This window comes from Ursus americanus, chromosome 28, assembly GCF_024610735.1.
Source record: "Ursus americanus isolate L20-20 chromosome 28, mUrsAme1.1.p, whole genome shotgun sequence".
Taxonomy (NCBI): domain Eukaryota; kingdom Metazoa; phylum Chordata; class Mammalia; order Carnivora; family Ursidae; genus Ursus; species Ursus americanus.
In genome coordinates, this window is record NC_142154.1 from 4,303,696 (window position 1) to 4,320,302 (window position 16,607).

Here is a 16,607-nt window from a genome sequence, read left to right on the forward strand (position 1 = left end):
AGGAGTTGTGGAGAGCCATGTTTGCCAGGCTCTCTGTTTGAACCTCATCAGAATTTCTTCTCTGCCCCCAAGTGGCACATCTGGGGTCTGGCCCTCCGAAAACCCCGCCCCGTCACCTAACCATATCCCGAGTCCCCATTCTGGTTCCCAGGGCACCTCTGAGCTCTCTCCACTGAGCCCAGTGCCACTGTCATCCAGGGCTGGCTGACCCCTCAGCAAGCCCTTCTTCTCCCTCCCTAGGGAGACTCAGTCAGAAAGGCCATATATTCTTTCACCTCAAAAAATTTGCCCAACTAAGTGGCCAGTCCCGCTGTGGCGTTGCCAGAGAACCAGGTTACTGACAAAGGACAAGTGGCTGCTCTTCTTGCCCCAAGAACTCCAAAACATGCAAAATAAATAACACTGCTCCTTTTTGAAATAAAGTGATATCGAGGTCAATAATATGGTAATCTTTCATATTCTCTGCTCACAATAAACACAGATTCTTAGAGAATAGGTCTCTGTAGTTCAAGCTTGGGGCCGTTTGTACCCAGTGCCAGTAACGTTACTTAGGAGGTGAGACGCTGTTCACACGGATCTGGATGGATCCCAGGGCCTTGCACTAACCCACTCACCGCCCCCTCGCTATCTCCCCATCTCCACTCACTCTGCTCAGTGATGGGTGGGATGCCTCAGTGTCCCTGGGCCAGATAAAGGTGCATGAGGGCCGTCATCTCTGGCTCATGCCCAGCTGACCCTCACAACAAAACCACCACTGACCCCTTCTCTAGCAGGATTGGGAAGGCCATGGTAAAGCCCCCCAAGTCTGCTGGGTCGGGAGGACTGCTGTTTGGTCACTGCCTTCTGAGGACGCCCCTTCTAACTGAGCAAGGGAACCCAGGGTCCAGCCCAGGCAGTACGCCTGAGCACCTGAGGGGCTCTTCATCCGTCTCAGCCTTCGTTGCTCTTTCCAGAGGACCTGCCACTCTCTACAGCAAGAAAATCATCATCCTTGACCGAAAGGTGGAGGCAGAATCGGATTCAAATAGTACCCACTTTCGTTAATGCCCTGGGGGTATGTCACTGGGCCCTCACAGCCAGCCTGTCCTTTCCTTGTTTTCACTGCAAGACAAACTGGTGTGCTCAGAGCCACGGGACAGCAAAGGGACACGAGCCCACGAATGGTGTCTCAAGGGGCCCAGGTAAAGTGGGGGTACAGGCTCTGCAGAGCCCTTCTGCGCCCCATGGCAGACTGCTTTCCTGGGCTACGGGAAAGTCGCTCACAGGATGCCACAGGGGAGCAGGCGAGACAGCAGGTCACCACTGTTTCAAGTGTTTGAATGATCATAGTCTCTCCCCAACTTCCAAAAGTTAAAAAGAGCCCGGCAGGAAAGACTACAAAAAGTAATAACCTTTTCCTCGTCATTACACATGAAAACCTGGTAACAGTGAGGGGCTGGCAGAAGCCAGTGCTCTGAGAAATATCCTTTCAGACTGAGCCTGCCTTCCTTCTGTCTGTCCCTCCAGCACCATGATTATGTGACCGGTCATGCTCACACCCTGGAACACGAGTTCTCTAAGGCCGCAGTCCATGTTTGGCCCTTCATTCTATACCAGAATCTAGCAGAGCGCCAGCACACAGCAGGCATTAAAAAAAGGCTGGACAGATGCACAAGGCTCAGAGGATTGCTGGGCTCGATGTGTTCTGACTCTGGGACTCACCGGCCATCCTCTGCCCAAAGCCACTTGCCAACATCTACCGCTTAGACGATCCGTTAGCAGCAAGATCAATTTACTTATTACAAAGATGATGACACTGATTTCAAGTATCAAAGTTACTCTGCATAATAGCTGATCATATCCTACAGTTCTTTGATCTTAGTTTCCTCATCTGCAAAATGGCAATAACAGGGACAACACCACCGACACTTCCCTGGGCTTCTGTGAAGAGTAAGACTCAGATTACCTGGCACGCACAACGCTCAATGAACACATCTCCTTTCTTTCTGTTACATGAAAGTAAAACAGGTACTGACCTCTTACTTACCTTGCCTATCCTGATGCATGAATTTATAGTATCGAGCAAATCAGCCTTTTTTTCATTTATAGGCACTTCTGCTAACTCCTTTCCTATTAATTCACCTGACTGATAGCCCATGGTTGTTTCAAATGCAGGATTTGCATACTGGGGGGAGACAAGAGAAACAACATCAAGCAAATTAAAAGAGAATTTGAAAAGAGGACAATCAAGGGTATTCACCCCAAGCTATCATGTTTTCTACCCAGAAAGCTCAGGGGCCTGGAGCTTACCTCGAGCTCTAAAGCCATAAGAGCGTAACCCCAGGAGATCCCTGGATTCCAGAGAAGCCTCTGCTCTGGGGACACCTGGCTGGGCTTTCTGCCGTGGTCCCTGGGGCCCCAGAGAGAGGAGCTGGCCCAATCCCACTTGAACACCAACAGAGGAAAGAAGCCACGTGGAGACAGGCCTGAGTTGCAACAAAAGGGCTCTTGGACGATAACACAGTAGAATAGAGCACCAGACTGAAGTGCGAAGCACCCCAGCTCTCCTCTAGCAAGTCACTTAACCCTCTAAGTCCCAGTCCACGTATCTGCTTAATGGGAACGAAACCTCTAGGTCGCCGCTCTCATGTGATACACATGAATAACGTGCTGGGAAAGCAGGCTACAAGCTGGCAGGTGTTTACAGATGCAAGGCTGTACGGCTAAATTTCAGAGAGGACCACAGACTAGAAGAAAATATACAGGAAAGTTGTGCATGTGCTAATAGTAAAAATAATAAAATAGTGATGATGATAAAGCAATAACGGATATTGTTTAAGGTCAATTTTCCTTGCTTGACACTATAGTGAGCACTTCGCACACACTCGCTCACTTAGAACCTTCTGACAACAGGCAGGTTGCTGTAAGTATGACTATCGTTCCCATCTGTACATCTGAGAGAGCGCATTCAGGGAGACTGAGTCACTTGCCCAACGATGCTCGGCTAGGAAGGCGTGGCAGCTGCCTGCAACCCCGGCCTGCCTCCAGCAGCAACCGGCCCGGGCTCGGCAGCTCTTTACCGAGCAAGTTGCAAGTTAGATTAAAAGGATGAGCTGGAGTGCTCAGAATGGACATCAAAGTGGAGCTGATTCCCAGACACAAGGAGCATTTCCTTGGCACAAGCCCTCTTTCGTTATCTAAAAGTACCAGCTGTGTTATCTTAAGCCGCTTTTATGAATTCACTTTGCTAATAATGGGTAATCTGTTCAGCAACTACTAGGTTATTCTAGAAATTGAGTAGTTTCTAGTAAACTTCTATAGGTGTAAACTGTCTTCAAAAACAGTGAGAAAGGCTAGAGCTTGCAGACCTTCCGGTCAGAGCCTTCTCCTGCTCCAGTGGTAATCCCTTCGGATAAAAGTCTCCTCTTGCTAAATAAACACACACAAAGGTGAACAGTAATAAATGCAAATGTGGTATTTCCACAGAATATTTTCTAGCACCTTAAGTAATTATTAGCATCTTTTTTTTTATCTGTAAGGAACTTATTTTAAATTATGTGTTTTATAGCTTTTGTTCTGATAATCCTCTAAGGAAAACCTGGTCTCTTGAACTTCAAAAAGAAAAAAAAAAAGATCACATTGGAGGGATTCAATCTAAAAGTAAGAACAAACAATACCAGAAATTCAGAAAAATGAACTTCCCAAATAACAAACCTGTATAATGCGGTCTTCACTTGTAATTTCAATTGCTTCTTGACTTTTCTCTAATGCAGTGAATATTGAGTTACAAGCCCTGTATGGGTAGGAAAAAAAAAAAAAGACTGATTAATATAAATACTACAAAAATATAATACAATCTTGGGTTATTGCATTAACTTATTTAAATGTTTTTCATTTGATGATAAAAGTAACAAATACTAACTCAAGAAAAAGGAGGGAGATACTAAAAAGCATAAAGAAGAAAACACTTTCCACAACCATGCTACTCGGGACCATGACTACACACAACGGGTGTCCCCCCTTCCAGTGTGAGGACCGGGGTGGGATACACGCCAGGCCAAATCACAGCCCCTCCCCAGCTCTGGGACCCCATGTGTGGGACTGAACCTCCCCAGTCTCCCTTCTTCCCATCTGAAGAGCCCTCCCGAGGACCACGTGAGAGAAGAGAATCAGGAATCCTGCACAGAGTCTGACAGAAAGGAGGTGGTCAGTCATTTGTAGCTATTACTTCTTTCTTTATGTAAAAAAGAATATATATTTGGAATGAGGAAAAAAAATCCAGGAAATTACAAACTTAAAAAGATGATAATCATCACAAAATCCAGAAAAATAACCATACAGTTAACCTTGAATAAGGCAGGGGTTAAGAGTGCTGACCCCCTGTGTAGTCAAAAATCTGCATATAACTTTTGACTCCCCAGAAACTTAAGTACTAACAGCCCACTGTAGACCGGAAGCCTTATCCATAACATAACCCGTCAATTAACAGATTTTGTGTTATATGTGTTATATACTGTATCCTCACAATAAAGCAAGCTAAGGAAAAGAAAATGCTATTAAAAAGATAAGAGAAAATACATTTATAGTACTCTATTTATGGAAAAAATCCACGTATAAGTGAACCTATGCAGTTCAAACCCATGTTGTTCAAGGGTCAACTGTAATTTTTTTAAAAAAGATTTTATTTATCTACTTGAGAGAGGGAGAGAATTTTGATAGGAATTACACTGAATTTGCAGATTGCTTTGCATATTATGGACATCTTAACAAAATTAATTATTCCAATCCATGAGCATGGTATATTTCCCCACTTATTTGGGTAAGTCTCCAATTTCTTTTATCAATGTCTTATAGTTTTCAGTGTACTACAGGTTTTTCATCTCCTTAATCATTTATTCCTAGGTATTTTACTCTTTTTGAAGCAATTATAAATGGGATTTATTTTTCTTTTGGAATAATTATTGCTACATAGAAATGCAATGGAATTTTTGTCTTGATTTTGCATCCTGTAACTTCAGTGAATCGTTTATTAGTTCTAGTAGCTTTTTGGTGGTATCTTTAGGGTTTTCTATATATAGTATCATTTTATCTGCAAATAGTGACAGTTTTACCTTTTCTTTTGTAATTTGGATGCCTTTTATTTCTTTTTCTTGCTAATTGCCCTGGCTAGGACTTCGAGTACTATGTTAAATAAAAGTGTGTATGTGTGTGTGTGTGGGGGGGGTTCTTAACCTGCTTCTGATCTTAGAAGAAAAGCTTTCAGCTTTTCACCAAAGAATATGGTGTCATCTGTGAGTTTGTCATATTTTGGCTTTCTTACATTGAGGTACATTCCCCCATACCCACTTTGTGGAGAGTTCTTTTTATCATGAACGGATGTTGTATTCTGTCAAATCTACTGAGATGATCATACAATTTTTAGCTTTCATTTTGTTAATGTGGTGTATCATGTTAATTGATTTATAGATTGAACCATCCTGTATCCCCAGAATAAATGGTACATGATCCTTCTTTTTTTAAGATTTTATTTATTTATTTGTCAGAGAGAGTGAGAGCACAAGCAGGGAGAGTGGCAGACAGAGGAGAAGCAGGCTCCCTGCTGAGCAAGGAGCCCAATGTGGGACTCGATCCCAGGACCCATGGCTCATGACCTGAGCAGAAGGCAGACACTTAACTGACTGAGCCACCCAGGCATCCCTGTATACGATCCTTTAAATGTATTGCTGAACTCAGTTTGCTAATATTTTGTTGAGGATTTTTGCATCTATGTTCATCAGGGATATTGGCCTATCATTTTACTATTTTGTGGCATCCTTGTCTGGTTTTGGTATCAGGTAATACTGGCCTCAGAAACTGAGTTTGGAAGAGTTCCCTCTTTTGTTTCTTGGAAGAGTCTGAGAAGGACTGCTATTAATTCTTTGAATGTTTGGTGGAATTCACTAGTGAAGCCATCTGGTCCTGGACTCTGTTGTTGGGAGGTTTTTGATGACTGATTCAATCTCCTTACTAGTAATTGGTCTATTCAGATTTTCTATCTCTGCATGATTCAGTCATGATTGTATGTTTCTAGGAATTTATCCACTCCTTCTAATTTGTTGGCATATAATTGTACATAGTTGTCTCTTACGATTCCATTTCTGTGGTACGTAAGTTCTCTTTCATTTCTTATTTTATTTACTTGAGCCCTCTCTTTTCTTATTGGTGAGTCCAGCTAAAGGTTCATCAATTTTATCTTTTCAGTGAACCAGCTCTTAGTCCCACTGATCTTTTTCATCTCTATTTACTTCTGCCTGATCATTAGTATTTCCTTCCTTCCACTAACTTTGAAGATTTGTTTGTTCTTCTTTTTCTAGTTCCTTTAGGTATAAAGTTATTGTTTGAGATTCTTCTTGCTTCTTCAGGGAGGCCTGTATTGTTACGAACTTCTCTTCTAGAACCACTTTTGCTGCGATCCCATAGATTCTGGTGTGTTGCATTTCTTTTTTCATTTGTTCCTGAGCTTTTAAAAAAATTCCTCTTTCAATTTCTTTGATGGCTCATTGGTTGTTCAGGAGCATGTTGTCTTATTCTCCACGTCTTTGTGGTTTTTCCAGTATTCGTCTTGTAACTGATTTCTAGTTTTATACCACTGTGGTCAGAAAAGATCCTTGCTATGATTTCAGTCTTCTTAAAAGTACTGAGACTTCTTTTGTGGCCTAACATGATCTATCCTGGAGAATGCTGCATGGGCACTTGAGAAGAATATGTATCTTGCTGCTTTTGGATGAAAGGTTTTCTATATTATCTATTAGGTTCTTCTGGTCTAATGTGCTGCTTAAGACCAATGTTTCCTTATTGATTTTCTGTCTGGATGATCTATCCACTGATTTAAGTGGGGTGTTAAAGTCCCCTACTATGATTGTATTGTCAATTTCTTCCTTTGTGTCTGTTAATATTTGCTTTAAGTATTTTGGTGCTCCTATGTTGGATCTATATATATTTATAAATGTTGTATTTTCTTGTGTTGACCTCTTCATCATTATGTAATGCCCTTCTTTTCTTTTATTACAGCTTTTGTTTTAAAGTCTATTTTGTCTCATATGACTATAGTTACACCAGCTCTCTTTTTGTTTCCAGCATGGAGTATCCTTTTCCATCCCTTCTCTTTCATTCTGTGTGTACCCTTACTTCTGAAGTGAGTCTCTTGTAGGCAGGCACACAGATGAGTCTTTTTTTTTTAATGTTTTTTTTTATTATATTATGTTAGTCAACATACAGTACATCCCTGGTTTTTGATGTAAAGTTCCATGATTCATTAGTTGCGTATAACACCCAGTGCACCATGCAATACGTGCCCTCCTTACTACCCATCACCAGTCTATCCCATTCCCCCACCCCCCTCCCGAGGCCCTCAGTTTGTTTCTCAGAGTCTGTAGTCTCTCATGCTTCATTCCCCCTTCTGATTACGCCCCCTTTCTTTATCCCTTTCTTCCCCTACCGATCTTCCTAGTTCTTATGTTCCATAGATGAGAGAAACCATATGATAATTGTCTTTCTCTGCTTGACTTATTTCACTTAGCATTATCTCCTCCAGTGCCATCCATGTTGCAGCAAATGTTGAGAAATTGTTCTTTTTGATAGCTGAGTAATATTCCATTGTATATATGGACCACAACTTCTTAATCCAATTATCTGTTGAAGGTCATCTCGGCTCCTTCCACGATTTAGCTATTGTGGACAAAGCTGCTATGAACATTGGGGTGCATACGGCCCTTCTCTTCACTACGTCTGTATCTTTGGGATAAATACCCAGTAGTGCAATGGCTGGATCACAGGGTAGCTCAATTTTTAACTTTTTAAGGGACCTCCACACTGTTTTCCAGAGTGGGTGTACCAACTTGCATTCCCACCAACAATGTAGGAGGGATTCCCTTTCTCCACATCCTCTCCAGCAATTGTTGTTTCTTGCCTTGTCAATTTTTGCCATTCTAACTGGCGTAAGGTGGTATCTTAGTGTGGTTTTGATTTGAATTTCCCTGATGGCTAATGATTTTGAACATTTTTTCATGTGTCTGTTAGCCATTTATATGTCATCATTGGAAAAGTGTCTGTTCATATCTTCTGCCCATTTTTTGATTTGTTTATTTGTTTCTCGTGTATTGAGTTTGAGAAGTTCTTTGTAGATCTTGGATACCAGTCTTTTATCTGTAGTATCATTTGCAGATATATTCTCCTATTCTGTGGGTTGCCTCTTAGTTTTTTTTGACTGTTTCCTTGGCTGTGCAGAAGCTTTTTATCTTGATGAAGTCCCACAAGTTCATTTTATCTTGTTTCTCTTGCCTTTGGAGACGTGTCATGAAAAAGGTTGCTTTGGCCGATATCATAGAGGTTGCTGCCCATGTTCTCCTCTATGATTTTGATGACTTCCTATCTCACATCGAGGTCTTTCATCCATTTGGAGTTTATCTTTGTGTATGGTGTGAGAGAGTGGTCAAGTTTCATTCTTTTGCATGTAGCTGCCCAATTTTCCCAGCACCATTTATTGTCTTTTTTCCACCGGATGTTTTTTCCTGCTTTATCAAAGATTAGTTGCCCAAAGAGCCGAGGGTCCATTTCTGGGCTCTCTACTCTGTTCCATTGGTCTATGCGTCTGTTTTTGTGCCAATACCATGCTGTCTTTGTGATCACAGCTTTGGAGTACAGCTTGAAATCTGGCATTCTGATGCCCCCAGCTTTGTTTTTCCTTTTCAACAATTCCTTGGCAATTCGGGGCCTTTTCTGGTTCCATACAAATTTAAGGACTATTTGTTCCAGTTCTTTGAAAAATGTCATCGGTATTTTGATCGGGATAGCATTGAAAGTGTAGATTGCTCTGGATAGCATGGACATTTTAACTATGTTAATTCTTCCAATCCATGAGCATGGAATATTTTTCCATCTTTTTGTGTCTTCTTCAATGTCCTTCAAGAGTGATTTATAGTTTCTAGAATATAGATCCTTTACGTCTCTGGTTAAGTTAATTCCAAACTAACGTATGGTTTTTGGTGCTATTGTAAATAGGATGGATTCCCTAATTTCTCTTTCTTCAGTCTCATTATTCGCGTATAGAAATGCAACTGATTTCTGAGCATTGATTTTGTATCCCACCACATTACTGAATTGCTCTATAACTTCTAATAGTTTGGGAGTGGATTCTTTTGGGTTTTCCATATAGAGTATCATGTCACCTCTGAAGAGAGACAGTTTGGCTTCTTCTTTGCTGATTTGGATACCTTTTATCCCTTTTTGTTGTCTGATTGCTGTTGCAAGGACTTCTAGTACTATGTTGAATAATAATGGCAAGAGTGGGCATCCTTGTCGTGTTCCTGATCTTAAGGGAAAGGCTTCTAGCTTTTCCCCATTGAGAATGATATTTGCTGTAGGCTTTTCATAGATGGTTTTTATGAGATTGAGGAATGTACCCTCTATCCCTACACTCTGAAGGGTTTTAATCAGGAAAGGATGCTGTATTTTGTCAAATGCTTTTTCTGCATCTATTGAGAGAATCATATGATTTTTGGCTTTTTCCTTCTGGATAAAATCTATGACACTGATCGATTTGCGAATGTTGAACCACCCTTGCATCCTAGGGATGAATCCCACTTGGTCATGATGGATAATCCTTTTAATGTACTGTTGGATTCTATTAGCCAGGATCTTGTTGAGAATTTTGGCGTCCATATTCATTAGGGAAATCGGTCTGTAATTCTTTTTGATGGGGTCTTTGCCTGGTTTGGGGATCAAGGTAATATTGGCCTCATAGAATGAGTTTGGTAGCTTTCCTTCTGTTTCTACTTTTTGTAATAGCTTTAGGAGAATAGGTATTATTTCTTCTTTGAATGTTTGGTAGAATTCCCCGGGAAAACCATCCAGTCCTGGAGTTTTGTTTTTTGGAAGGTTTTTTATCACTGTTTCACTCTCTTCATAATTAATTGGCCTGTTTAAAAAATCAATTTCTTTGTTTCAGTCTTGGTAGTTTATAGGTTTCCAGGAAGTTCTCCATCTCTTCCAGATTGCTTAATTTATTGGCATAAAGCTGTTGATAAAAGTTTCTAATAATCCTTCTAATTTCATTGGTGTTGGTTGTGACCTCTCCCTTTTCATTCATAATTTTATTGATTTGGGTCCTTTCTCTATTCTTTTGGATAAGTCTTGCCAGTGGTCTGTCAATTTCATTGATTCTCTCAAAGAACCAGCTTCTAGTTCTGTTGATCTGCTCTACTGTACTCCTGGTTTCTAATTCATTGATTTCTGCTCTAATCTTGATCAACTGCTTTCTTGTGCGTGGATTAGGCCTGTCCCTCTGTTGCCGTTCCAGCTTCTTGAGGTGAGAATATAAAAACTGCATTTTAGATTTTTCTATTCTTTTGAGTGAGGCTTGGATGGCTATGTATTTTCCCCTTAGGACTGCCTTTGCAGTATCCCATAGGTTTTGGTCTGTTGTGTTTTCATTCTCGTTGGTCTCCAAAAATTGTTTAAGTTGATTTTTGATTTCCTGGTTTATCGAATCATTCTTGAGCGGGATGGTTCTTAGTCTCCAAGTGTTTGAGTTTCTTCCAAATTTTTCCTTGTGGTTGAGTTCCAATTTCAAAGCGTTGTGGTCTGAGAATATGCAGGGAATAATTTCAGTCTTTTGGTATCGGTTGAGACCTGTTTTGTGACCCAGAATATGGTCTATTCTTGAGAATGTTCCATGGGCATTAGAATAGAATGAGTATTCTTTGGTTCTGGGGTGTAGTGTTCTATATATATCTATGAGGTCCAACTTGTCGAGTATGGCATTCAAAGCTCTTGTTTCTCTGTCGATTTTCTGCTTGGGTGCTCTATTTCTGATAGTGGAGTGTTGAGGTCCCCTACTATTAACGTATTTTTATCTATATGTCTCTTTATTCTGGTTAAGAGTTGGCTTGTGTATCTTGCTGCTCCCCTGCTGGGGGCATATATATTTACAATTGTCATATCCACTTGTTGGATACATCCTTTAAGAATAATATAGTGCCCTTCTGTGTCTCTAACTATAGTCTTTAGTTTAAAATCCAATCTGTCTGATGTGAGAATTGCTACCCCAGCTTTCTTTTGAGGTCCAATGGCGTGAAAGATGGTATTCCATCCCTTTACTTTCAGCCTGAATGTATCTTTAGGTTCAAAATGAGTCTCTTGTAGACAGCAAATGGATGGGTCATGTCTTTTTATCCAATCGGCAACCCTGTGGCGTTTATGGGGGCATTTAGGCCATTTACATTGAGACTGATTATTGAGAGATATGATTTTAATGATGCCATGTTGCCAGTAAAGTTTTTGTTTTTATAGATTGTGACTTTCTGTTCTGTATCACTCTTGGGGCCTTTTTACTTTTATAGAACCCCCCTTAATATCTCCTGTAGGGCTGGTTTCGTGCTTACGAAACTGGTCAATGACTGGTGATTCCGTAAGGTCTTTATTTCTCCATCCATTCTGAATGAAAGCCTTGCTGGATAGAGGATCCTTGGCTGCATGTTTTTCTCTGAAAGAGCTTTAAAAATGCCCCCCCCCAACCCTTTCTCTCATTCCAGGTCTGTGTAGACCAGTCTAACGTAATTAGCTATTTAAAGTTATACCATAATTTATTCAACAAATCCCCCATGATAGGACATTTAGGTTGCTTTCAATTTAGTTCTCAGAAGGACAATGCCTCAGAAGATGAAAGAAAAGAAAGCAACTGCCTACTTGTCCATAAAATACAAAGACAATATTAAGGAAACTAACAATAGCAATGCTTTTACATTATTCCTGGTATTAATAAACTATCTCACTAAACAAGACAAAGAAGCTTAGCCAATAGAAATTAACTTTTATTTCTTGGTATATAAAAATCAAGTGATAAAATGTGAATTAAACAACAGTAAAGTTGTTATTTTTTAAAAAATCAAAAAACAATGAGAAAGAAGTTCCCCATAACAAGCTTAGAGGAGATGGATCTGTGAGAAGCCCTACTTGGTTTTATCATTCTTTCTAAAATTTTTGCAGAGTTGGTAAATAAAGAATAGTATATCATTCTCATTTGCATTTCTTTGATTACTAGTGAAGCCAAATATCTATCTTTGCACGTTTACTGGCCATTAATATCTCCTGTGAACCGCTTAATCACAGCTTTTTAAATTTTTTCTATTGGATGTTTCCATTTTTCAACTGATCCAACACAGCCCTTTACATATACGGGAAATTAACCGGTCTGTCCTATGTTACAGATATATTCTCCCCATTACGTTAGTTATCTAAAAACATAACATTATTGGGGTGCCTGGGTGACAGAGTCAGCTAAGCACTTGACTCTTGGTTTTGGCTCAGGTCACGATCTCAGGATCATGAGATTGAGCCCCCCACCGGGCTCTACCGAGGGGGAGATTCTCTCTCCCTCTCTCTCTGCCCCTCCTGTTCATGCTCTCTCTCTCTCTCTCAAATAAATGAATGCATCTTTAGAATAAAATAAAAATAAAAATGTAACATTTTTAAGGTTTTAAAAAAAACTGCAAACAAGCTTAACATTTATATATTGTTTAATCTGACTCTCTTCCTTTACCCAATCTGGCTTTTATGCCATGCTGGATTTAAAAAGACTTCATCATCCAATTACATATGTTCACTTATATTTTTAGTACTCATGTAGCCCTACTTTTTAACATCAAGTCTCTAAGTCACTGGAATTTATTTTGGGTTTTGGGTGTGAGATCAAGATATAACTTAATTTTCCTTCCAAACAGTTAACAAGCTGTCACAATTCTATTCACTGAAAAGTCTGTCCTTTTCCACGTTGATTTAAGCTGCCATGTTGATCATATGCTAAATTCTTAAATACACTCAAGTCTATTTCTACACTTTACATTCCAGTTGAGTGATCTAGCAGTAACACAAAGGTGCTTGTTATAGCTTGTGAGCACATTTTAACATCCGCAGAACAAGTGTGGATTTCTCCCAACTCTCTAGTCCCACATTTCCCCTTCCATTCGTATCTTCATATTGCCCTTGATAACGGACTCTTCTCTCTTTGGTTGTCAGCTGGTGCAAAGAACAAAGCAGGGCATGATGACACATGGGGACAGAGAGGTAAGCAGAAGGTGCACCACTGAGAGCTGTGTGGGCCACCTAAAGAGGAAGGTAAGTGGGCATATTCCACAGATACTCAGGAAGCAAAATCAGGGGGACTGGGTGAGTGGCCAGAGCTGGGGATTTGTGAAGGGGACACAGTAGTTTCAGTCTAGGACCACAGCGGAGATGGTGCTGTATTCGCTAAGCTAAGGTATTCAGGAAGGAAAGGTCAGAGGTTGTGAGATTTAGGGATGGAGGAGAGACAATGACTGCAGTTTGGAAAAGGCTGATTACAAGCTGAAGGATTCTCTGTGCTGTGTGCTGCCTGTGAGGTCTCAGATCTGTCACTTCATCTCCCTGGGTGTCAGCTGCTGCATCCTGACTGCTCCAAAATTCCACTCTACTCTCAGAGTGGCTGGTAGCCTCATTCACCATAGGATGCCGCAGCAGGCCTGCATCCAGAGGGAGGGAGGAGCGGGCCTCAAGGCAGCCATCGATCTCAGTTTCCTGGCAAAATCCGGCAACAGCACTCTTTTGGACACTTCACTAGCCTTGAAACATGTCTGTTCGTCAGAACTTCTCTGCTACCTCAAGCTTCATTTCCTTTGGTCAATGAAGTACTTTCCTTCCCTGCATGTGGAACCCTGTGCTGGTCCCTGCTAATCTCCCTCCTCCAAGGCCTGACCCCCTTACCTCTGCCCTGGGCATATACAAACAGTGATTTCATTCTCCCCTTGATCCCTGGAAATATTAAAGAATAGCAGACCACCTGAGGAAGAAACCTAGGATGACAAAGAGCTGCTGACTTTTTCTCCTTCTGTCAAAGTCCTATAATTTTACTAATTTTTTGCATTTCCTATTGTATAAGGAACTAAGTTTCTACTCTCTTAAAAAAACAAAACAACTTGCTCAGGAGCAAATTACAAAATGCTTATCTGTGGAGAAGAAAACATGTTACCTGGCAAAGGTAACTAATGTTGGTAGGCTGGGGGTGTGTACACAAGTATTTTTTTCTTAAAAAACGAAACAGATAATTCAGTATATACTTTACCACCTGCTTTCTTGTCTATTATTCTTTTGTAGCCCCATCTTTAAGTGTGAGTCTCCCATCACTAACGTGACCACTCAGTCACCCAGGCAGACCCGAGTCTTGTACAAGGAGAGCTGCCAGGTCACCACCCCCTCCCACTTCAGCAGGAGGTCAGTTAGAGCCAAAGAGCCACAACCCAAAGACCTCACTTGCAAAGCTGCCCTGCATGGTGTGGCGTGGGCATTCCAGAAGGGGCGGGGTGAATTACCTGAGTTTTAGCTGGGACCGCACCTCTCCGAACTCCAGCTGGAGCAGTTCATTGTAACAGGCCATGAGGCTGGGGTTTTCCACATACCTCTACAAAGAGAAAGGAGATTTTGTGGATAAACAAATGTGCATCTTTATAGCAATATGTCTATCAATAAAAATAACTCTTTAACAGACTTCTCAAGTGGGTAACTGGAATCTAAAAAATACGCTATCCGTAGTGATGAACAGGGACTGAGAGATGAAAATCTGTGGATTCCAAATTAACTGTTAAGAAGGCAGCACTTAAGAAGGCTTTGTTTGAGGAAGAGGATTTTGGCTGTCTGCATGTCACTGTCAGAGGCTAGAATATGTAGAAAGAAGAAATTTATTTAACTGAAGTCCTATTTATATTAACTTCCAGAGTAAGGGCAGTACGCTGTCCTCTTGACAGGTGTTCGAGCTCACAGTAAAGAAACACACGCTTGCACTTTGCACCAGTATTTCACAAAGGGAACCCCACTCAGGCGACATTTTCCTACACTCCCTTCTAACCACGGCTCAACCCAGCCATCAAGGACGGCCCTCCAGGTCAGAGGTGCCAGCAGAGCCATGGCTTTGCCCAGTAGCTCCTACTGCTGTGGACAACGACTACCTCGTATAATAACGTTACAGCGTGGAAGCATCTCAGCACAAAGCATACTACACAGTTCTGAGAAGCGTGGACCCATTCCACCAAATTATGCGCTCCACGAAGACACCTTAGAAGTGACTGTGTTCTGTCACATAGTTCCATTCAGGTGGAAGAAATATTTGGGAACATTTACACAGCCCTATTTCTATGACCAGATCTTACTTTCACCCGCTCAGTGCATGGCTAATACTCTACCGACAAGGAGGAGAGGCTGAAGCCTTAGAGGCAGGGCAGGGCCTCTGCAGGCCACCACCTTCCAGCCAAAGCCAGACCAGTCTGGAACAGGGGCCCTTCAAAGAGCTCCTGCCTCTGCCACAGTGAAGGTGAATAGCCCCCCATTTAAACAGTGATCAGGACCTTGTCTGAGTGTCAAAGCAAACTAATAATCCAGCCCCAGGTTCATGCCTTATAAACCGTATGACCCTAAATGAGGCACCCATCCCTCCTGGACTGGCTTCCTCACTTGCAGAACAAGACTATCCTGCTCGTAGCCACCGCAGATGACCATGAGAACCAAGCGAGGCAGTGGGCGAAAGTGCTCTAACTGCAAACTGGTGTATGACCACAGAGTACGGTGACTGCTGTCCCTGGGAGGGGAGGGGAGGAGGCAAGGACGGCTTGGCATGGGCATGGTGGTCCCTAACCCACAGGCCAAAACATAGCCCTTCTCACTCACAGAAGTCAGAGAGTTGCCATGTCTACCAGCTCTCATCTACTGAGAGAGGAGGAGAGTGCTGGCCCCGCTGTCCATTCCTAGTCAGCCTCAACTCCACAGAACACCTGAGAAGGCCGTCCACCCACATGGGCGCCTACCACTGACTGGGCAGGAACAGGGAGAAGATTCCTGGGCACAGTGCTTGTGCCACTGCCAGAAGACAAGGGGTGGGGACTGGAGCTGTCCAAGGGGCCTGGCTGGCCTCACCTGCTTTGCAGGTGAGATCTTGGGACGTGGAGACAAGTGAATTTATAAATGGCCTTGCAGGCACGCAACTAGATGTATATGAATGTATACATATCTGCACATCGGTATTAGTTTGAATGTATATATCCAAACTTCTTTACCCCAAAGGCAGACATCAAAGTGACAAAATAAGCACATGGAACCCAATGTAGAGCATCCTGCCCCTGCTGTCTGCCCCTCCCCCTCACTACTTCTGCTCTGCTTCTGAACATCCATTCTTCCCAGCCCTTCTCCAACTTCCACGTATGTCCCAAGGATTCCACGAGGCATGGAGGGCAGAGAAGGGCACCGGGTCCCGGGACACTTAGGAAACAGGCTGCCGTTCCTCCTCCTTCAGCAGCAGCTAGCCTCCTCTCCCTACCCCATCCCGGCAGGGGGCCAGGCCACAAAGCCTATGGACTCCTGAGCTGACTCAACCTTGCTTTTCCAGAGCCTTTATCACACCCCCCTTGCTGGGCCCCAGCTGATGGCTCTCAACCCCGGGCTGTTGTTAGAATCACCTGCAATCTTACAACTAATACCAATGTGCAGGCCCCGCCCAACACCACCGGAAGAGACTCTAGCGAAGCTTTTCGGGGGGGGGGGGGTTCTCATGCATAACCAGCACTGAGATA

The 16,607-nt window shown here is 42.3% G+C and overlaps 1 protein-coding gene across 2 annotated transcripts in view; it reads right to left on the reverse strand.

Moving 5' to 3' along the window:
* PDE8A (phosphodiesterase 8A) overlaps positions 1–16,607 on the reverse strand; it is a 155,956-nt gene that overhangs the window by 53,871 nt on the left and 85,478 nt on the right. For both annotated transcript variants that reach the window (XM_087856606.1, XM_045813095.2), the window contains exons 6-8: positions 14,361–14,449; positions 3,694–3,772; positions 2,027–2,164 (exon numbers count right to left, since the gene is read on the reverse strand). In XM_087856606.1, the coding sequence (XP_087712732.1) occupies positions 2,027–2,164; positions 3,694–3,772; positions 14,361–14,449 (306 nt within the window). The remainder of the gene's footprint in view (positions 1–2,026; positions 2,165–3,693; positions 3,773–14,360; positions 14,450–16,607) is intronic.